We start from the raw sequence: 23,831 nt of genomic DNA on the forward strand, positions 1-23,831 counted from the left end.
CTTCCATACTGCTTTCCATAGCAGTTGAACAAGTTTACATTCCCACTAGCAGTGTAGTAGCATTCCTTTTGGGCTACATCCCCACCAGCATCTGTTCTTTCTTGGTTGCGTCCACTCTAACTGGGGTGAAGCAGAATCTCAAATGTTGTTTTGATTTGCCTTTCTTTTATGGCCAGAGATATTGAGCCTTTCTTTATGTGTCTATTGGCCATTCTTACTTCTTCTGAGAAGTCTCTCTTTTAAGTCTTTACCCCATTTATTAACTGTGTAGTTGTTTCTTTGAGGGCTTATTTGTGGGGTGGTTAATTTTTTGAGCTCTAAGTATATTTTAGTTATGAGGCCCATGTCTGATGTATAGCTAATAAAAAAAATCTTCCATTCTGTGAGCTTTCTATTTATCTTGCTAGCTATGTCCTTTGCCGTTCAGAAGCTCTTCAGTTTGCTGCAATCCTATTTATATAATCTTTCTTTCTCAAGGCTAGTGCTCTAACACTTAAGCCAAACTTCCACTTCTAGCTTATTTGGAGATAGGAATTTTATCTTTCCTGTCCAGACTGGCTTGGAATCAAAATCCTCAGATCTCCAGCTCCTGAGTAGCTAGAATTACAGGCATGAGGTACCCGTGCACAGTATTATCTTACTATTTTAACTCATATTTCATTTTGTACTAAATATCTTTGTGAGTTGTCTCAATTTTTAAAGATTGAAGACTCTAAACGCTTGGCTTTTGGTGGGTAATTAAACACTTGATATTCTAGGATGTTCATCAGAAGTAACTGATTTGCAAATATTGATACAGCTCCTCTTACAGCAAAGGCTGTGCACTCTGGTTCTTGAGAATTTTGTTTACAAAGACAAATTGTACCATAGCTAACAAGGACAGAAAAATGTCATTGGTACCACAATAACAGGAAAATGATTGTGTCTTATATTTAAATAAAAAATCTACAGTCATCCTAGATTTACATGTACAATGGTAGATAAATAATCACCTACTAAAGATTTGTGGTTTGATGATACTTTGGCTATAATTTCTTCCAATTTCAAGAAAGAAAAAAAAATCTAGCCTCCAGCCTTTTGCTACCATCTGCACTTTGATAAATGAGCATTAAGGCAGTCAAATTAACTGCATCAATCTTACTCTGAAAATTGAAAACAATGCTTTATCCTTTTATAAATGGAATATTCTCATTTGTAATTTATATATACTTCATAGTTTAATTTAGGTGTGTATGTATGTGTTTTGACTCTGACTAGCTCCCTGCTGTACAAATTTGGCAAAAAAAAGATATCAGAATGCCTATCATCCCAGCACTCAAGAGGTTGTGGATGATAGAATCTTGAATTTCAGGAGCTACACAGTTTGAGATCTCAAGACATCATAAGAATATACTCTGGAGACTGAGATCTGGAAGATCAGTTCAAGGCAGCTTCAGGAAAAAACGTTTTAAAAGACACATTTTCAACTGAGAACCAGATATCGTACCATAAGACACTATGTTTGTTGTCCTAGCTATACTGGAAAGCTGAAAATAGGTAGACTTTGGCGTTGGCTGTGCTCATGCAGGAAGACCTTATTTCAATAGTCAGGGCCAAAAGAGGCTAAAGGTGTGGCTCAAGCAGTTGAGGGTATGCTCAGTGAAAATGACAGTATGGCCAAAATCAAACAGTATAAGTGTCCTGACTTCTTTTTCCTGGTCAAATACAGGTATCTGTCTTCGGGCCATTTGTTTGTACTAAAAATTAAAATCATTGCCATTTTGTTTAGAGGGTTCTTAGTAAGAAAGAACTTTATGTATATATTTTAGGGATAAATCTATAAAGGCATAAGGATTAAAAACTCTTTGGGAGATACACAGATGGATATACAGGCAGGAAGGCAGACAAACAGACAGACAGATGACAGCAGACAAAACTGCAGAGTGTATAAGAGAGAGAAAGAGAGGTAAACGGAGAAAGAAAAGGAGAAAGAAGACGGAAAGAGCAGACAGACAGAGAGAGGGAGCAAGGAAAGGAGAGAGAGGGGGAGGGGGAATGGGGGGAGGGAGGGAGAAAGAGGGAAACAGAGACAGTGACAGAGATAGAGACAGAGACAAAGACAGAGCACTGAACATTCCATTTTGCTTCTGAAGCCAAGGATACCTCAGCACCATATGGAATGACTCAGGGTCATGCGTGCACTGGCCAACTGTGTAGGATTTCTTCTCTTCACAGCCCAGTGGAAAGTATTTGTGACAGTGGGAGAGGGCCAAATGAAGAGAAAATCATCAGGAATGACATTTGAAATGAAAGGCATTTATCATTGTACGTTGTGAGTGCCTAGGTCCCAAAGATTTGGGGGTGTAACTAATGGTGATATAATGTCGCCACTGGCCTTCAAACAGAAAAAATGCTCAAAACCTGAATCATGTAACTATAACTTGCTGTACATTATCTTCACAACATATTTTTAATGGAAATTTCCAGAATTTTAATAAATAAGAGATTACAAAGCAGGCTGGGTGCAGTGCCTTACATCTGTAATCCTGGCTACTCAGGTGGCTGAGATCTGAGGATCAAGGTTCAAAGCCAGCCCAGGCACAAAAGGACCTGAGGCTCTTATCTCCAGTTAACCTCTAGAAAATGGGAAGTGGGGCTTGTATCAAGGGTAGAGAGAGGATTACAAAGCAGGAAAATGGAATTAAAAAGCTAGAAGTCAGGTGCCAAGACTCATGCCTGTGATTCTAGCTATTCAGAAGCTGAGATTGAACATCAAAGTTTAAAACTAGCCCAGGAAAAAAAGTGCATGAGATATTTATCTTCAATTAACCATTATAAAGCCAGAAATGGAGCTGTGGCTCAAGTGATAGAGTACTAGCCTTGAGCAAAATTAGAATAGTGCCCAAGGTGAATGGGATAGGGTCGGGGGAGAAAAAGTGAGAGAAAAACATGGGAAGGGGTAACAATGTTCAAGAAGTAATGTAACTGTAATATAACTATAATGTAACTGCAATCCTTCTGTACATCACCCCATAATAAAATATAATTAAAAAAAACAGAATAGTGCCTAGACCCTGAGGGCAAGCCCTAAGACTGGCACGAGAGAGGGAGAGAAAAACACACAGAGACAGAGAAAGACAAAGACAGAGACAGAGTGTGAGAGGAATGCCAGAAACTCTATTACATTAATATTTATAGTTAAGTATAATTTTAATTACACAACAAAACTCTTACTAAAAAAGACTATACAAACATATTCCAATTATGCAAAATACTATATCTACATTTGTGAAAAAGAAGTATCTGTAGCTGAGTGTTCATGGTCTTTGATTAATTGGAAATGAATATCTCATGGACTTTCCTTAAAATTCTGGAAATTTTATTTTTCAAAGACTTTATTTGCAATCCAAACAGGATTAGAATTTTTAACCTCTAGATTTTAGTTACTCAGAAGGCTGAGATCTAAGAACCAAGATTTTGAGACATTCCAGGGAGACAAATCTAAGAGACTCTTATTTTCAATTAACCAGCAAAAAAAAAAAAGAAAAAGAAAAAGAAAAAAATCCAAAACTCATGTATGGTTCAAGTGATAAAATGCCAGCCATGAGATAAAAGGTCAAGCAGGAAATCAAGGATCTATATTCAAGCCCCAATACAGTTACCAAAAAATTAAAACATACAAAGAAATTTATCATCTTGAGACACATTAAAGATAAGCCTGAGATAAGAACATATCAATAAGCAAAAATCTGAAGAAAAATTACCCCTGATATTCACAGAAACTCATATGTCTGAGAGTGTTCACTCCTTCCCAGGTACAACTTCTTTGAGAACAATACAGAATTGGAATCGGTTTTTATAGATCACCTTTACGAATCTTCCAGATTTTAAGGTGTTCCAGTGCCCATACACGCAAATGGAAGCATGGCAGCACTGCTGACATTGGACTGTTTAAAGAATGGTAAATGGGAAAGGCTCTGTGCCTGTGATGGAAAGGAAACGGCTATTCTCAAAGTAAACCAATAATCCTTCACCTGCTCTAATTTCACCTTTAGCCTCACTCATTGAAGTTATGAACACCCTGACCACCCCCACCCCACGCTGAAGAAGCCAGGAGACCAAACACCAAGCTACACAGCCTCAGTGTTAGGGGAAATTCTTAGAATCACCCTGAGGACCAACCACGCAGACAACACAGTACTACCACTACAGAACACAAACGATATGCAAACACATTTCTGTTCATCATTATTATAACAATCATATACTATTATTCTAACATCATGAATCCCTCCTCATGACAACCTAGAATTCTTCTCCATAAAGTAAGGACCACTCCTCTATCCAAACTGGTGCTGTGGCATTTGACAAATGACAAAGATTCTTTGCCTGGCCAACTTTAGTCAAAAGTTCTTAATGTCCTCCTAGACCTATCTGTGCACTTCTTTATTATTGCTATTGTTTCTTTAAAAAAAAAAAGCTTCCAGTTTTAGCAGAAAAACCCAGAGCAGTCAGTTTAACACAGAATATACTACTGTTCTGCTCTAACCACTCTATATCTATCTAAGCCAATTCCCCATTTTATAGCATCTCCCAGCATCTGACTGCCATGGCCTGCCTTCAGCAAAAATTGTGGTAGGCATTTTATTCAGAATCACCCCTACTCCTGATGTTTCCTCGTGGAAATTTACCATCCACTGTTCTCATGCTGCTTCATGTCTATAAACCTTCACTTACCAATTCCTGTCTTGAGAGCAAAGCCCAGTGTTTCTTTTTCACAGCAAACCTCTGCTGCACTGATCCCCGTACATACAGTGAAAATCAGGTGGAAGTCTTCCTTACCATCCTTTAATGGTAAGGAAGGAATCATTTTTCTTTCATATATGTAGAGGGAAGTGTTATTTGCATATCAGAATTGAAGCAGAGAATGTCAAAAAGCCCATCAGTGGTTAGATGGTATATCATTATACATCATATAACCAATCTACTCCAAAAACATTACTAAATATCCTAACTTTAAGCACCAGTACTGATTCACACATACACAAACAAATCAGGTTAACAGCCCATTTCCAAACAAATCATAATTTCAAACTCCTCACTTATTCAGTGCCTTGTATTATGATCTCAGAAAGATAGAGAAGGCAGCATTTGAATACAAAAAATAAAAATTTAGCTGGGTGTGGTGGCTCACCCCTGTTATCCTAGCTACTCAGGAGGCTGAGATCAGAAGAGTAGGGTGGTAGCCTTAAGCTGAAGAGCTCAGGGACAACGCCCAGGCCCAAAGTACAAGTTCCACAACTGACCAAAAAAAAAAAATCAGGCCGGGAGTTTGGCCTAGTGGTTAAAGTGCTTGCCTAGCATGCATGAAGACCCGGGTTCGATTCCTCGGTACCACATACATAGAAAAAAAAAGCCAGAAGTGGTGCTGAGGCTCAAGTGGTAGAGCTCTAGCCTTGAGAAAGTCCAAGGACAGTGCTCAGACCCTGAGCTCAAGCCCAGGACTGACAAAAAAAAAAATCAAAATTTAGATTGTAAATGTGAGATTTTTACATTATCTTTGTGATTCCCAAAAGGAAGTGAGCCAAACTGGGCTCAGGCTTGTAATCCTAGTTACTCAGGAGGCTGAGATCTGAGGATCAAAGTTTGAAGCCAGCCTGGCAGAAAAGTCCCAGAGAGACTCTGATCTCCAATTAACCATTCAAAAACTGGCAGTGGTGATGTGGTTAAAGGTATAGAGTTCTAACCTGGAGCAGAAAGTGCTAAGGGACAGTGCTCAGATCCAGAGTTCAATTCCAAAACAGAAAGAAGAGGAGGAGGAGGAGGAGGAGGAGGGGGAGGGGGAGATATAAATGTCATTAAGACCTGTTATAATCTGGCATGATCATGTTCATAAACAAAAAGGCTTATTAGCTCAATGACTCTTGAAAACTCTGAAAAGCATAGAAACTTCCACCATCTAATAACTGATATAATAGCTTTTTAACAAGATCTGCTTGAAAGGGTTTGCTACATGTCCCACAAGTCATTTTGAGAAATGCTACCTAATTCTTATAAATATTAATAGGATTATGTATATATGAACTTCCTGTGGTGGTAGGAGAAACATCTAGGAACAATTGAACTTTATCGGCTTTCCTTTCCATGCTACATTGTAGATGCAGGCGTATAGGAAAAACTCTACTTAGAGAAAATTACTGCAACATCGTCACCTAATTTTCCATCTCGAAAATGGTAATTCTCAAAGTACCAATATCTTCTGAGAACATGGAAGTAGTTACAATTTTCAAGTCTACCTCTAAACAGAAGCTCTGAAGTGAAACCTAGAAATAAATGTTTGAACAGGTTCAGAGATGACGGTGCTATGTTATACCATATTGTTTGTGTAAAAAAGATAAACTCTTCCAGTAAACAAAAGTATTTTTGTTTGATGCTTTGTTTGACAGTCCTGGGGTTTGAATTCAAGGCTCTGTGCTTGCTGGGCAGGCACTGTCCATATAAGTTTGGTTTTGGAGAGGATCTGATGGTAGATATGATCTTCCCCTCTCCACTTTAAAAATGTGTGGGATTAGAGGCCAGGAGCATGTCCTAGTGCTTGCCTAACATGCCAGAAGCCCTGGGCTTGATTCCTCGGTACCACATACACAGAAAGAAAGCCAGAAGTGGTGCTGTGGCTCAAGTGATAGAGTGCTAGCCTTGAGAAAGCCCAAAGAGAGTGCCCAGACCCTGAGTTCAAACCCCAAGACTGGAAAAAAATGAGGGATTAAAGGCCCTTTGCCCCACCTGGGCTGAATTTTGTTTTCTTTAGCAGTCCCAGGCATCAAACCCAAGGATTCATGCACACAAGGCAAGTCTTCTACTACTGAACTACCTCCTCATCCTAATCTTCACTTTTATAGTCATTTTTCTTGCTAACTCAAGATGCTAGTATACCTTATAGACATGCAAGTGTTCTTTCTAAATGGCAATTTTCTTTAAAAATTCTTATACAGTAATGGTTTTAAACTAAGACATTTTTCTATTCACATTAAAACACAGATATATCTTTAATTAAGGGTTTTAGATTGCAAGGGAGCATAAATATAATGAATCAAAATGGTACATTGCAGAGATAAATTTCAATAACCATAGAATTATTTCAGTATTTTTTCCTTATAATCAAAGAAAAGGGAGCTCATTTGACCTTTGGTATTTCCTGGGTCTGGAATTGTGCTTAAATATACAATCAGAGTTTTTGTCAACTTATGAACAGGTGATAGATAATTCTGCACAATAGCAAAGTTATCCTTAGGTATTTAGAGATAAGATGAGCTAACCTACTGTTCCAATATCCCCTGAAAGGTGGCATGCTTGAATTTCCTTATTTTTGAATGTTGAGAATTAAACCAAGAGCCTTCCACATACTGAAAGAATGTCTTTTCTTACAGTAATATCCACTCAGTTTCTATATGTTGTACATTATAGATAGCAAGAATAGTTTCAAGCCAGGCTCATTGGCTCCCACCTAAAACTCTTTTTATATAGAAATATGGGATCTCAGAGAATCACAGTTTGAGGTCAATCTGGGCAGATAAATTCACTAGACTCCATCTCCGAAATATCCAGCAAAAAGCAGGACTGGAAGCACGGCTCAAGTGGGAGTGCTTGAACAAGCAAGTCAATTACAAAACCCTAAATTCAAACCCCAGTACCACCAAAGGACACAAGCAAAATAAATAAATAAATAAATATAAATAACCAACGTTTTAAGAAAAACATTTTCTCCTCTTCTTTACCAAAAAAATGGGGGGGAGAGAGAATGCAGTGTAATTTTGATTAATATTTTTTCTAAATTTCTTCATTACAGTACATTTCTTTCTTTACATTTTGTTCTGTAGATGCTAAGGCTATGAGAGGAAAATCTGCCTGTTTTCTAATTTCTATTAAAGCTCACATTTGGCTGTGAGATAAGCAAGATGGTATGATTCTCACTTAATATCAGACTCTCCACTAGAATGTAAATATTTTTAGTCTTTTTTATTTTAGAACTTAAGGAGAAAAAATACTTTTATAGAGTAACACGGAACTTCCATGAATAATTTATATTTCTCAGATGCCACTCATTGCAAAAAAAAATCACTTTGTATTCTTCTTTGAAATAGACACTGATGGCATTTCACTTTTCAAGAGCTTTGTTACATTAAAAGAGAGACCATAATATGTCAAAAAGTTAAAAAAATAACAATTGCATGAGTTCCAAAGATAATTCAGATAAAACTAATAACAGAAATCTTGAGAATAAACTTGGCTTCTCAGCAGTTATCCAAACCCTTTAGATCAACTTGACAAAATGTTTCTAACATATAATTTATTCACAAAAAACACAAAAATCAGAATTCAGTACCTGAGACTGCGCATTTATGTTGGCCCCTTCCTTGACAAGGACTTTGACAACTTCCGCCTGTCCAGCCAGAGATGCGATGTGAAGAGCAGTGTTTCCCTTCTGTTTGGGGGGAAAAATGGAATAGAAAAGGTTCAAGTGTGTAGGCATTTTCAACTTTGCCAGTATTTTGACTGATTGAAAGCTGCCATTTTATCAAGAGAGTAACCTACCTCATAAGGGATTTTTTTAACATCTCCCTCTACTATCTTTCCTAATACTGGTCTAGTACTGAGAGCATAGAAAGACCAACTTCCTACTAAATGTAAGAGTGCAAGTGTGTGTACATAGATGTGTACATGTCTATATGTGGGGGCATGAATGTGGGGGCATGAATGTGGCCAAATGTGACAGTGCTTCATGGGATTTTTTTAAAAATCAACAATTAAGTAGGTCCACTGCAAAAGGAAAAACAGTTTTAAAACGTTTTAAAAAGTTTACGGAAACACTGGTTTCATTTTGCCTTGCAACATATCCTAAGGAATTACAAGGTGGAAAAGTGGGTTTTGTTATTGTTGTTCAACGTTGTTTTCTTATAACTGTGTTTTCTACCTAGAAGAGTATGTTGCTGCTTAGATAGTTTGAGGGATGAAAAAAATAAATTTTGCATCAATCATACTGTACCAACAATTCCTACCATTTGCTACACCAAAAGATATCATACATCACAACAATCACAAATCAAAAATGATTTAAATATATGTGAAAAGATAAACAGACGAAGAAATTAAAAATATTAGGGAGGTATTTAAGGCTAAAAAGAAACAGAAAGATATGAAAAGTAGGTAGAAACCTCTAGATTCTACTCCACAAAGTTCTAATCCTGTCATGCACTCACTGTGGAACCATTACACCAAAGATATTTTTAAAATCATCAATACAGGTTTAAATATATCTTAGAAAAGCAGCATCAGCAAGGCAGCAATGATTATCAAATTATATCAAATGTTTTACACTTCCTTACAAGCATTATAGAAATAAAATCTAATCTTAACACTAATAATTCAATAAAGGGCCCCAAAGCCTCTTTCTTTTAACACATAAAGGGTACTGAACATTCTCTTATCAACCAAGAGGAACACAATAAAAGATGCATCCATTCAACTGAAGCATGAAACGTACATGTCCATTCCATTGAGAAGCTTATCCCATCATTTTTTAAAGATAAATTTACCAGCCAGGTACTAGTGGCTCACAGCTGTAACCCTCAGCTACTCAGAAGGCTGAGAGCTGAGGATGGCAGGTTAAAGCCAGCCCAGGCAGGAAAATCAGTGAGATTCTTATCTCCAATTAAATACCAGAAAAGTAGAAGTGGCTCCGTGGTTCAAAGTGGTAGAACCCTTGGCCTTGGGGGGAGGAGATAGAAAAGAAAGAAGGAAAGAAAGAAAAAAAGTGAGCTCAGGAATAGTGCCTAGGCCCTGAGCTTGAGGCCCATGACCAACAAAACATAAATTAATTAAATAAATATTTTAAGTGAATTACTTTAGGAGAACAGATGCCACTGTCTACAAAGGAAAGAGTTAATGTGGTCTACTTTGTGAATCAAAGGAGGAAACACAATACGTTGGGAAATAAGTTGACAGATGATGTGACTCCCATATCCAAGTACTTAAATGAAGCCATGCAAACTCTGAAAAGTTCAGCCGAGAAGATTTCGAATGTATAGCTGCATGGTTGACACTGCCCAGGACCTAGGTAGACCTCTGAAATAAACAGCTGGAGAAAGAAGTTTTAAATCACTTCCTGCCCTCTAAAGGCAGCATCATACCTTTGTGGCAGAATCCACGGAGGATCCCCTGCCCAGCAGCTCCTGGACCAACCCCACATGGCCTTCCTTGGCCGCCAGATGGAGAGCATTGAGTCCATTCTGAGGAAAAGAACAAGGAAAGCTTCAGAATCGGAGCCACTGAGAGACAGCACACACCATTCCATTCATACACACAATCCAGAGTCCCAGGCACACTCGGGTTCCTCCTTTTTCTTGTGCATTTTGCATGAACTTGAATCTATTTCAAGACAGAGAAATGGATTTTTCAGTGTGTGTGATTCCGAAAGGTAAAAAGGTACAGGTTCATTAGAAACACGAGTTTGGCCATGTCAGTTCAAGAAACTTTGATTTTGTTTAGAACTATCTCAACACTTTTCCAATGAGTTAAAAAAAAAAAGAGTAATCCTGTATCGTTTATTGTGCTAGCCAAAATTAAAATTCTCCATTCAGTTTCTGAGACATCTACAGATTTAATAGATCTTACTTTTTAACAAGTGGGAGAGGATTTTTCCTATTTATAAAATAATTAAAAAGCAAATGAACAATTTTAAGGCAACCCACCTGTAGTGATAACACTATATTCAAAACACATTTAGCATGATGTCACTAAACAATATCCTTTACAAAAATTAAAATTTATCTCCTGATTTCTAATGTATTAAAATATATGGGTCCCATCTGTCCAAATGTTACTGAAAGAAGCTATGTGGTTCACATTCCCTTAACCTGACCTACCACTTCAGCGTAATCTTTGCCAAATAACAATGAAATCTTCACAGAAATATACATCCAAATAAACAAAAGAAAAAGAAGCAGAAGCTTCCTAAAACTTATTTAAAATGACGAAACACTCAAACACACACAAAGCCATCTGTGCGTATGTGGGGGGCGGGGTACACATGTAAGCAGGCACACCAAAAATCTAAAACCAAAGACTGAGACCATCTCCTGGAAACCAGATGCCCTTCAAATCACGTGAATAAAAAGTTGGTGGATAACAGCAGATGGTTGGACGGGGCTCTAATGACATTTTTAGACGTGTTCTGAGGTTAAACATTTTATTTTAGGCAAGTGTTGTAATGCAGATAAAAGTGGAATTAAGCATGTTGAGTTTAATCACCAAATCACTGTTAACTCAAAGCCACTTTGGGGGCTGCAAGTGTGGCAGAGTGGTGAACACACATACAAGGCAATAGAAAACTCCTTCTATTGCCAGCAGTGTCATTCAACTTAATTCTTTCATACAAACAAAAAAGTCTATGTTTCTTGAAAGGAATTGTAAAATATTATAAATTAATGCTCTTTGGATTCTGTATGGAAATTTAAAAGCATATTAGATACAAGTAATAATAGCTTCTTATTTTTTTCTATTCTCCTATTACCCTGAGACTTGATGACATATGAAGAACTAAACTGGGTTTATTCTAATCCAACAAACAAATAATGTTTACCTAGGCTAGCAAAAGTATTCATTCGTACATGAATGATTGCTTTTAAAATACTTTGACTTGCAATAGAACAAAGAAAGCAGTTGTGTGAAGGATTCCATTCCATTAAATGACCATTCTTGTCAATAATTCAAAAAGCTACTGTTTGACTACTGAAAAATTTACCTCGTCTAATTTCAATGCCATTTTCATAGTCTCATTTCTTTGACTAGATTACTTTTCATGAAAAATTATAAATTCTTTAGCTAGTGGTTGTCTTACATGCTAAAGCAAAAATATGCATCTAAATCTCAAAGAAAGAAAACCATTAGACCTACTGAATTTTCAAGAGATGTAGAACATTAAACTTAAGAGAAAGCAGCAAATTATTTATAATCATATCTCAAACTTATGAAGGCATATTCTTGTGAGTCAAGCCCAATTCCAAGTACTGCATTGCATTAATTTATTTAATCTTGAATTGCACTTTATGAGACATGAATCACTGTCCTGAGAAATTATACACTAAGCCCCACTCCCCTAAAACACAATCTATGATTCTGCAATATTGTACTATTTCATTTTTCACTGTAAATTCTCACTAGCTCTATTTGCAACTCTATGGAATAGAAAATATACCAGCTCCTAAATTTTTCTAAGCTTCTAAGCATTTAATATCTAAGTATGTCAAAAACTGAAAAGAATATTGAAAGGAATTTTAGTATGCTCTAGTGCCGTATGCACATCAAGCTTAGCTAATTTCCATTAAGGAAATTGACTTAGGATAGTTGATCCTTTAAGTTCCTTACCAATAAAATTCTGTCATTCTAGAGTCAGAAGACAATTAATGACAATTAATTTTCAGTTTTAAAAGACATCCATAAGATAAGGTCTTGTCTCTGTATTTCTAAGATTTACTCAGTATTTCATGAAAAATATCTTAAAAGAGATAATTAAAAATCTTCTCCTCTTCCTCTAACATAGAATTTATTAAGTCTGGCAAGCACCAGAATCAGAATGTGTGCCAGAACCAACCACAAGTTGATTTTATTTCATTGAGACAAAAAAAAAAATTCAGTGGATCGCTCTGAAGTTTCTCTGTCTCTGTGTCTCTCTGTGTCTGTCTGTCTGTCTGTCTGTCTCTCTCTCTCTCTCCTTCCCTCCTTCCCTCCCTATTTCTTTGGTTGTGTGGCTTGCACTGGGTGCTGTGTCTGAGCTTTCTAGCTCAAGGTTAGTGCTCTACCACACTGAGCTACATCACCACATCTGGCTTTTCCTGAGTCATTTATTGGAGATTAGAGGTTCATGGTCTTTTCTGCCCGTGCTGGCTTCAAACCATGATCCTTACATCTCCTGAGTAACTAGGATTATAGGTGTGAGCCACCAGTGAGTGCCCAGCCAGAATCCCTTTTTTAATCCCTTCCAGACTCCTTTGTCCAAGCTAATCTCCGATGCCACATGGAGAAATCGAAGGAAAGATGTCGAACACTGACCTCATCATTCCTCCAAACCTGATCATCCAGTTATGGCCATAATAGATCACGAAACTTCAACCTTCGATTTATCCCCACCCCTAATCCCTGCCTCCATAGAAATCCCAACCTTCACCCCTGCATCCTTTCTTACTCCGGTACCAGCATGATGTTCAGAATATACCCAGAATCCAGTCACTTCTCAGCATCTCTCTTGTGTTGCCCAAATGAAAAACACCTCATCTCTCACCTAAAGTCATTGTAAAGTGCTCCCCCCCACACTTCCACCTTTGTTCCCTTTCTGAGTGTTACTATTAAAACCTAAGTCTGCTTGTGTGGCTTCTCTGCTAAAACTCTCTAATCATTCCTCTTCTTATTCAGAATTAAATGCACGGTTCTTAAAATAGCCTACAGAGTCTTACATGGCCTGATGATGCTTTCTGCTCTCTGCTAACTCTCCTCTAAGGCTACTCCAGATCAGCCGGGTTCCTGGCTGGGTCCTTGAAAACAGCTGCATGCTCCCCGTGGGAGTGCTGACTTGTCAAGACTTCTAAAACATTCAGCTTCATCCCAGCACACAAACGTTCAACTTCACTGAGGCTTTTTTCAGACCATCCTGTCTACACTGTCCCAATTCTCTCCTTCTGTTCATTCTTTTTCTCTCTTGTGTTTTCCTCCATACACTTGGCTGCCCTTTCTCCTTCTACACCTCTTAATGTTTCTCTATTTGTGCCTCTCCTGTTCGATGGCATATTCGATCGTAAGGTATATTAGAGCACCTAAGACAATGTCTTCCACACAGCAAGTAGAGATTATTTGTCTGAATAAGTGGATGAACAAATGTAGTGTCTGAGAACAGACAGAAAAAAAAGGTGTGGTTATAGTATGTGGAATGAGTTACTACAACTCTATTCCTTTGATCAGAGGAACAGAGGGCACAGGAGAATTCTCTAAATACAAAATTCTCTGCTCCAATTCTAAGGACTAGGTGGAGTATCTAAGAAGACCACCCAGAACTCATTAGCCTAGAGTTACCCTAGTGTCTTTTAAATGAATGAAGAGTATAACCCAAACATCTTCCGAATGCAGTAGAATGTACCTCTTCTGTGGGGTTTCAAGTACCAATCGCAACTTTATATAGCTACAGACAAAGTAGTTAGGGAAGTTTCTTGGAATTGATTTGCACTGAATAACCCTCCATGTTGAAACTCACTCATATTAAAGATATGAGCCAGACATTATTTGGTTCTAACTTGGACCAGTGCTATTCAGTGTATGGAAAGAACTAAAAAAAAAATCACAGGGTGGTACTGAATCTAAGAGCAAAAGACACACAAGCCCAGAGCCATCCACACAAAAGGAGCATGGCTTCTTCTCAATAAGAGGCCAATTATAAACCCAGAGCCATTAAGTGTTGCAGATATTTGTGCTTAAATCAACTGATTTGAAAGCTGTTTATAGCTCATTCCATGCCCTCATAATCCCAAGAATTCAATTCTCTTTTATTCATTTTTGTAGCCTTTGTAAAGTCTCAACTAATAAAATTGGTTTTGGAATTTTTAAACCCAAGCCCAATCTAGATGGATCCAAAGGTCATTTATGTAAAAGATTTAAGTTTCAGGGGGAAAAAAAACATTTTTAGTTTAATGCGACCCAGATTTAATGGTAACTCTTACCAAATTCCCACTAAACAAAACCTTTCTATTTGATGGTACTAGAAATCCATTTCATAGTCTGTCCAGCCTCAAAGAATTGGTATTATGTTTGCTGATTGGAAGTTAAGAATCAGGATCAAGAGATGACATCATGAATATTGCCTGAGTGTCTGTTCTGTAAGGAATTGTGCAAACATTTTATTCATCTGCCACAATGGCACCCACCTCAGCACGGCTCTGACCACCTGCAGAAGTTGATTGCCCAAGATTTTTGAGAGAAAGAAAATTAGAATTAGGATTCCAGCACCCATATTTTTAACAAGACTCCCAAGACTGTTTTATGTCCTAGTCACACAATGTGTGACTAGGCCAAGGTCATTGAAGAAGGGTCCTTTGTTGATAAAGGCTTTCTCACCACCTTCGCAGTATTCATATTGCTTAAAAAATCAGTGCTCTGATGTTGCCTTTTGATTTTGAGAAAGGAAATATAAGCATTAACTATGATTGTATGTCTTTATCACTTTAATGATAAAAAGCCAATGCTCACATCCATAATTTTAGCCATACAGGAAGCTGAGATCTGAGAATCATGGCTTGAAGCCAGGTTGAGGGAAAAAAATCCATGAGACCCTTATCTCCAATTAACCAGAAAAAAATCCAGAAGTGGAGGTATGGCTTAAGTGGTAGAACACTGGCCTTGAGGAAAAAAAGATAAGAAAAGAAATAAGGGACAGAGTTCAAGCACCCAGAGTTTAAGCCCCAATACACACACACACACACACACACACACACACACACACACACACACACATATACACACGAAAGGGAATCATGAGACACTGATGTCATATCTAGGACTAAAGTAGAAACTTTATTCTGCGCATGGCAAAATATCTGAAACTTCAGGGCTTTTTAACTCTGTTAGTGCATATGTGCATGTTCACACATTTTTGCATATACTGGTACTAGAGCTTGAACCAAGGCTCCATGCTCTCCCTGGCTATAAATTTTGATGAAAATGTCACAGAGTTTATTTTAAATGTCTGGATGTTAACTGTGTTTATAACAGCATTAGATCATGTGCAATAAATAAATAAGAAAATTTATGAGTTTCAGAAATAGAGCCAATGCTAAGATTTACTCTCCTTCCAGAACATAGGACTAGTTGAGTACATATGTTACTCACTTAATACTTTAAAGAAATCACTAAGAAAAGGAAATCTTTGAAGACTGTTTAGAGTACTTTCTTGTATCAAGTTTGAGATTTTTTTCCATGCCCTTTCAACTATCATTAAATAGTAATTTTAAATCAAATTTCACAGTTCTCATGGTAGTTACAAAAGAAGTTTTATAGAGAAAAAAATTGTGACTCAAATTTCAGTCGAAGGAATCTCTGTATGCCAACACATGTGGTATTTTTGGAAAGCCAGTACAGCCCAGATTGTCTTTCATTGAGAAATACAACAGGGTACAGAAAGTCCTGATTTCTTTATTGCATGGCATCACTCTCCATAGAAACTTAGGCTTACAAGCAAAATAAAGGAAATATCTTCTCCTTTGCTTTCATAAGCCAGAGAACTTGGTCATTGCATATTTAGGATTAGCAATACTTTGGCTTCGCCCTCTGCCTCTTCTGCCCTCCTGAATCACTTAAATGTGATTTTTTTTCCTGTCCTCTCTGAAGGACAAAGGGAAGTCCTTTCTTTCCTTAAAAGTCTCTGGGTGACTTTGCAATAATTTACCCCACTTGATGTGGGCATTTTTTTCCCAGTTGATGAAAATGCCATTCAAAGACACAGTGAAGAAAACTGAGTGTAGAGCCAGGTTCAGGGGAACTTAGGTTCCCATGAGAAAAATAAGAATACTGGGAGTTTGGACATGGAAGGTAGGTAGATGAGGCATGGGAGGTGGGTATGGGGTGGGGGTGGGGGGAGGTAGGGGAGAGGGGCACACTGGCAATTGTGAAGCTTATCTGCTGGTAGGAGTTTGAAGGAGAGGAGAGGACATGTAGGGATTAAAAGATACTAGATTCAGGGCTGGGAATTTGGCCTAGTGGTAGGGAGTTTGGCATGCATGAAGACATGGGTTCGATTCCTTGGTCCCACATACATTGAAAAAAAAAGCCAGAAGTGGTGCTGAGACTCAAGGGCTAGAGTGCTAGCACTGAGAAAGTCCAAGGACAGTGCTCAGGCCCTGAGCTCAAGCCCAGGACTGGCAAAAAGGAAAGATACCAGATCCAGGTTTTGAGAAGTTATATTTGAGAACTTTGCTTATTTTGGTGGTCTCGAGATTAGATAAAACTGAGCTGAATAGGTACCAAGCATTGGCTATCTGTCTATAAACAATTTAGATAATTCTCTATCTCTATCTCATGCACGTACACACACCACCACCATGAACAGTAACAGCACTTAGGAAATTACAGCGATTACTGGAGTGCTCTAAATGCTTTAACTTATGGCTTAAAAATCTTAGCCCAAAATAGTACAGAGCTAGGCGTTGGTAGCTCATCCCTGCAATTCTAGCTACTAAGGAGGCTAAGATCTGAATATCATGGCTTGAAGCCAGGTGGGGCAGACAAATCTGAGAGACTCTTAGCCAGCAAAAAGCCAGAACTACAGGTGTGGCTTACATAGTACAGTGCCAACTGTGAGCAGGAAAGTCACCCAGCAAGTAAAGTTAGAGACACAGTACCATCACACACACACATGCATACAGAGAAATCACTATTCTTGGGACAGAATGAAATGTTTTAAATCTTTAGTAGTCTTTACAGCTTGATTGAAAAGAAATGTTAAATGAATAAACCAAAGATTTCATAATAGTGCAGTAGTTTCAAGTTCTTTACATTATAAAGCATATTTTTAGTGAAACAGGTGGAAACAGCAGAAGTCATTTTAATATGGTCTTCATTTCTTTATTTTAAATTGTTAATAATCTGTTACCTATGAGTAAAGAAAGATACATACAGTGGAGAAGGAATAGAAACAAATCTAGAGTATTAACTAAGGATAAAGAAGAAATAATCTTGGAAGGGGTTCTGTGGCTCAAAGTGGTACAGTGCTAACTTTGAGCAAAAGAACTCAGGGACAGCACCCAGGCCCTGAGTTTAAGCCCTACAATCTACCAAAGAAAAGCAGAAATAAATATTCTTGATCAAAATTCCAGCTAATGGTTGATTGCCTCATTTCACAGACCCATTTGATGTTCAACATTTTTAAAAGTTTTTAATGTTTTCATATCAGTGTAAGTGAATTAATGCACCTCCTATCTGGCAAATATAATGAAACCCTTCTATTAATTACAATAAAAAATGTATGAAAAAAGTTTTTATTTAATGTTTTCATTTGGGATCATAAAGGTGATATTCAGAGGGAATATGGTTACAGGTAAAGAGTACATTTCCCTGTTTCCCTTTCCCTGGCTCTCTTTCAGGTTTTTCCTTTCCATTCCCATCCACCAATTATACAGTTCGTTTTCAACAGTGTCTAGTGAGTTTCACTGTTACATCTGCTCACCATTCTTTCCTCCATTCCTGTGCTACTGCCCTGCTGATTTTATTGAATATAGCCTACTGGTCTCAAACTCATAACCCTCACCTCAGACTCCCAAGTTCTGGGATTTACAGGTATGTGCTATCACACCAGGAATATTATTATTTTTGATATATTTAATTTACAGTAATGTGAGCTCTATAAACAAACATCTGACACATCAAAAGTAAGCAATAAAACAAAAACTGGGTTGCATCCAACCAAGTCCCTTGATATCTCAGTAACTCCATTGCACATGAAACACACCACCTTGTACTCTGACCTCTACCTGGGTCACAGATGGCTTTCTTATCATACAGTCCCGAGCTGGCAGTCCTGATCTTACCTGGTTGCAGGTGTTAATGTCAATCCCGCCCTTCAGGTATTCCACAACCTTGTCCAGGTTGCCTGCTCTGGCAGCACGAAGGAAGCTGGCATTGCTGTCAGACTGAGGGAAAAACAGAAAAGACTCTTGGTGAATTATAGATAAAACAACAATGCATCAAAATGCAGGAAGACAAGGAGGCTTATACTACAAGTTAGAAAAGCTTACCTTGGAAAATGTTTTGATTGAATAGCAAACAGTATAAAGCAGAAGTCCCCCATTTATTACATTGAGCTGTTCGTGGACATTGAAATTAGTGGGAAACTCCCTCTGTTATATTTCCAAAAAACCATGCAAATGAAAATCACTGTGACTGCTTTATTTCACATCCTCAGCCAATTTGAGGATGAATTCACTCTGTCCAGAACACCACTGTAATCCATGTGTGCTACTGACGCAGTCCAATGTCCGAGAAGGAATCAGCAGACTATAAGAAATTTAAGCTATTGTTTTTGCCTCTGTTTTACTGTCAGTATTCAGATTAGTCTGCAGGAAAGCACTGAGTTTGAAACCGCCATCCTCCTCTCCTGGTTGTCAGAGAACAGGTGGTTTTGAAGAAAAGGGTAAAGTTAGTTGATAGGTGTGACTGGGACTGATACAAACTGTGGTTCTTAGTGATTTTGAAAAGAAAAAAGATGATTAGATTTAGACCAGCTGATCCAGTTACTCAGGAGACTGAGATCTGAGGATTGTGGTTCAAAGACAGCCGAGGCAGGGACATTTGTAAGACTTTTATCTCCAATTAATCACCAGAAAACTGGAAGTGGAGCCATGGCTCAAAATGTAGATTGCTAACATTAAGCAAAAAAGACTCAGGGATAGTCCCTGGGCCCTGAGTTCAAAACCTATAACCGACCCCCCCCAAAAAAAATTAGACCAGCCTTAATCACTCTAGATGTTATGTGGCTTTCCCCCCCATCAAACCCCCATACCAGCATTTTAACTCTTGTCTTTATACTACCACACTTCTGAGTATATGGGGGGGTCTGTCTGTCTGTCTGTTTCTTCAAGTCAGGGCTCCACACTTGCTCAGCTTTCTCGCTCATGGCTGGTGTTCTACCACTTGAGCCCTGCCTTCAGAGTATCTTTTTACTAATTAATAGTAGGAAATTGATTCTTACAGACTTTTCTACCCAGGCTAGCTTCAAACAATGATCCTCTAGCTGTCAGCCTCCTGAGTAGCTGAGACGACAGGAAGGTTCCACCAGCACCTGGCAGAGTTTTCTTTTAAAATTCCTCATCTTAACTTACTACCCAGAAAAGTCCAGTCTTAGGAGAACCAGTTGACTTTCCTTATAAAAAAAAATCCAAGAAAATAATTGTCACAGAGATACAGAAACAGTGACGCCGCCATTCTGTTAGGTCACAAAGTCTGCATGTTGTCAGGCACCTGTGACTCATGCCTGTCATCCGAGCTACTCGGGAAGCTGAGATATGAGGGCTGCAGTTTGAAGCCTGCCCAGGTAGGAAAGCCTGTGAGACCCTTATCTCCAATTAATGAAGAAAAAAACACAGAAGTAGAGCTGTGGCTCAAGTTGTAGAGCACTAGACTTAAGCAAAGAAGTTTAGGGACAGTGCACAAGCCCTGAATTCAAGCTCCAGGACCAGCACGAAAAGAAAAAAAAAGTCCACATTTCAAACTTTGACATAATAATGATAATAACATTGTAAGGGACCCTGGACCAGGAGCATGAGTGGTAGAGGGCTTGCCTCGCATGCATAAGCCCTGGGTTTGATTCCTTTGTGCCACATACACAGAAAAAGCCAGATGTGGAGCTGTGACTCAAGTGGTAGAGCGGTAGCCTTGAACTGAAGAGCTCAGAGACAGTGCCCAGGCCCAGAGTTCAAGCCCAGAATTGGCAAAGATAATAAATAATGAATAAATATCCCCAAATTTGCATAACCATGGATAATTTTTCTTACAATATAATATCTGAGCAAAGAGAAAAGGGCTGCATGAAAAACAATATAATAGCTAAGTTATAGGATATAACACCTAAATCATTGGATATGCAATATCTGCTATTAGATGCAAATTCATTAGATATAATATCAAAGCTGTTAGATATATGATATCAAGGTCATTAGATACACAATATCTGTGTCATTTGATACATAATATCTGTTATTAAATATCTGGAAATACAATTCAAACTTGAGTATTCTCAGTGACTTCTGTCTCCCTCCAAAATGTTCCTTGTCAAGGACTTTTAGCATCCTCTGTCACTTTTTAAATGACTTGTGGCGATACTGTGGTAGAGAAATGCAAATGGTTTCTCTGCAAGTTTCACGTATATCCTGTTAGAATGGGAAAAGACTGGAAGAGGGGGGAGAACCCTCGAATAAAATTCCCTCCCATTGAACCCAAATACCACATGGACATTTAGCTTGATAAGCCAGTGACATAATGTATCAGGAGTGAAGTGACATGGCGGAAACGATACTTGGAGAATTCCCACTCTGAAACATATCACGACATGATGGATATGCCATGTGCTTCCTTCCCCACTCTCCCTACAACCATCCTGGAAAATGTGCTCATGACAGAGTGCTCCCACACCATCTCCCTGTCCTGGACTCCTTCGGAATGCCAAGATTCTGGAATTATTCTGTTACATTCCGCATGCGCTGAATTCCTGTGGCATGCTCCTCTCTTAGGTTTCCAACCACAACATTTGCTAGACATCACATTCATACTGCAAGGTACTAACGAGTCACAGGGAATCGTAGACCTTGGTACTGTGAAATGAGAAAAATTAAATCACCTGGATCACAAGGTTTAAAAATGGGACACTGCCATACCTCTATAAACACAACTCTCCCAAATGAAGCTATGTCCTATCAATCATATTGAACACTGTTCCTGGAAAATGCTTTCCAGGTTGGGCAGGAGGTAAACAAGCCTAGGTGATATGTATATGTATTCGTGCACTGAAATTTGAGCTAAAGGAGTTCCACATGTGATGACATTAATGCTCGGTTCTATCTATGCGGAACTGTCATTTTTGTCATTCTTATCATCTGGAAGTAGTGTCAGTTTGTGAATACAATGCACCTTAATCAATGTCTCCTCTTCCATCCTTTACCCCCATCTCTCCCATCCCCACCTATCCCCTCCATTAGGAATTGCCGTCATATTAATTTAGTAAGTGAAAAGGAGGGTTAGGAATTTTCCAAGGTTGCACATTCATTCAATGGAAGATTCCAGATTTAGTTTATGTTTATCAAACTCAGAGTTGAAAGTCTAGGCTATTCTCTCCCCTACCTGGACCAAAATGTCAAAGCAGATGTTTTTTCCAGATGCCAAATTCCTGAGCTATCGGTTTATTTCACTTGGGATGAATACAGCTATGACCTTGCTCGACATAGTAAATCTGAAACAATGTGCCTGGTACACAGAGTGCCTTGGCTGGAGAAGGAATCCTTGACTGCCATCTTTACCCATCTGTGCAGCTAGCAGAATTAGGAGCTGACTGGGACAAACTACTTGGAAATATGTTCATTTGGGAATGAGGGGAAAAAATAGCAAGTTGCATACAGCATTAAAAAACCAACTGACTCTTTCTCTCTGACTCTCTCTCCTCTCTGCATGATTAATACATTCAAACTCAGCAAACGATTGCTTGCTCTATTGTTCCAGAAGGAGGAGGAGGAGGAGAAGGAGAAGGGAAGGAGAAGGAGAAGGAGAAGGAGGAGGAGAAGGAGAAGGCGAGGAAGAAAAGGAGAAGAAAAAGGAGAAAGAGAAGGGGAAGGGGAAAGGGAAAGGAAAGAAGAAGAAGAGGAGGAGGAGGAGGAAGAGGAGGAGGAGGAGGAAGAGGAGGAGGAGGAGGAGGAGGAAGAGGAGGAGGAAGAGGAGGAGGAGGAAGAGGAGGAGGAGGAGGAGGAGGAGGAAGAGGAGGAGGAAGAGGAGGAGGAGGAGGAGGAGGAGGAGGAGGAGGAGGAGTGGCCAGCCAGGCACCTATTTTTCATAACTGTAATCCTAGCTACTCAGAAGGCTGATATCTGAGGATCATAGCTCAAAGCCAACCAGTGCAGGAAAGTTCAAGAGACTTATCTATGTTCACCATAGCCAAGATATGGAATCAGCTCAGATGTCCCTCAGTGGATCAAGAAAACATGGTATTGATACACAATGGAATCTTACTTACCATTTAGAAAAAATAATATTGCACTATTTTAAAGAAAATAATTAAACTTTTAAAAAATTGAATTGCTAGTCAAAAAGTTCTAGCTGATTACCTGGAATTTCAGGAAACAATGTTCCCTGTGTCCAGAAAGGCTAGACTTTATAGAAGTGAATCTTCTGAACCCTCCTGCTGGGAATTTACAAATAGTTTGAGTCAAACAAGGGACTTGTTTGTTAAACACGGCATTTGAAATATGATGTAAAAATCAATGTTAATAAATAAGTATTCAAGAAGGGAGTCTCTATATACAATCCCTGGTACTTAGATTTTAGAACATAATTAAAATTAGGCTGAGGGTTTGCATGTGATAGATACATACTAATCTATGTAATAAAACATTATGTCTATAGAGTCATAAATTTTTATGTCTATGTAGTTGTGTTTATAATTCCGATACCATGCCCATTATTTAGTGTTCTTAAAGGGATTTTTGTTTGCCCCAAATTAGAAAAAAACACATAAAAAATAAGGGCTATTATAACATTATTTGAGAATGTAGACTTTCAGAGCAGAACTAAAATGAAGTTCCATACCAGGTAACTTGAGGATCTGGATGTGGTTGGGAAAGGTGGGGAGAAAGCTGGAAGGGGTGACACAGATGGATATGCATAATATTCATGACCATTGGATTGAAACTCCATAATACAACTGTTTATAGATAATAAATATTAGAAAACAAAGCAAAGTTCAAAAATTTATATAGAGATAAAAGTGACAGTTTTGAGAGGCAAACACATTATTCCTGCAGAGAAATGTATTTTCTTCTCCCTGTCTATGTGCATAATACCCACAATAATGGGGTCAATCTGTGATTAAAGCTCATGATAGCAGAGCTTTGTGCAGACAGTAGTTAGTCTGGTTAAGTTTAATCAACAGAGAGAGAAAGGAACATTTAAAGACACATGAGGAGAAAGGGGGTGATTTTTATGTTTCTATGTGTTCCTCAGATAAGGACAAAGGTAAAGTTTCTAAGTTAAGTATAAGCAGAGAGAAAGCATGGTTTTTG

General features: G+C 38.3%; 1 protein-coding gene across 1 annotated transcript in view; it reads right to left on the reverse strand.

Moving 5' to 3' along the window:
• The window catches only part of Ank2 (ankyrin 2), a 207,906-nt gene that overhangs the window by 134,351 nt on the left and 49,724 nt on the right, over window positions 1-23,831 (reverse strand). Inside the window, exons 2-4 of the mRNA XM_090356669.1 lie at window positions 18,600-18,701; window positions 10,167-10,265; window positions 8,363-8,461 (exon numbers count right to left, since the gene is read on the reverse strand). Coding sequence (XP_090212795.1) covers window positions 8,363-8,461; window positions 10,167-10,265; window positions 18,600-18,701 — 300 coding nt within the window. The remainder of the gene's footprint in view (window positions 1-8,362; window positions 8,462-10,166; window positions 10,266-18,599; window positions 18,702-23,831) is intronic.

This window comes from Megascapheus bottae, chromosome 23 (assembly GCF_031878675.1).
Source record: "Megascapheus bottae isolate mThoBot1 chromosome 23, mThoBot2.hap1, whole genome shotgun sequence".
Lineage (NCBI taxonomy): Eukaryota > Metazoa > Chordata > Mammalia > Rodentia > Geomyidae > Megascapheus > Megascapheus bottae.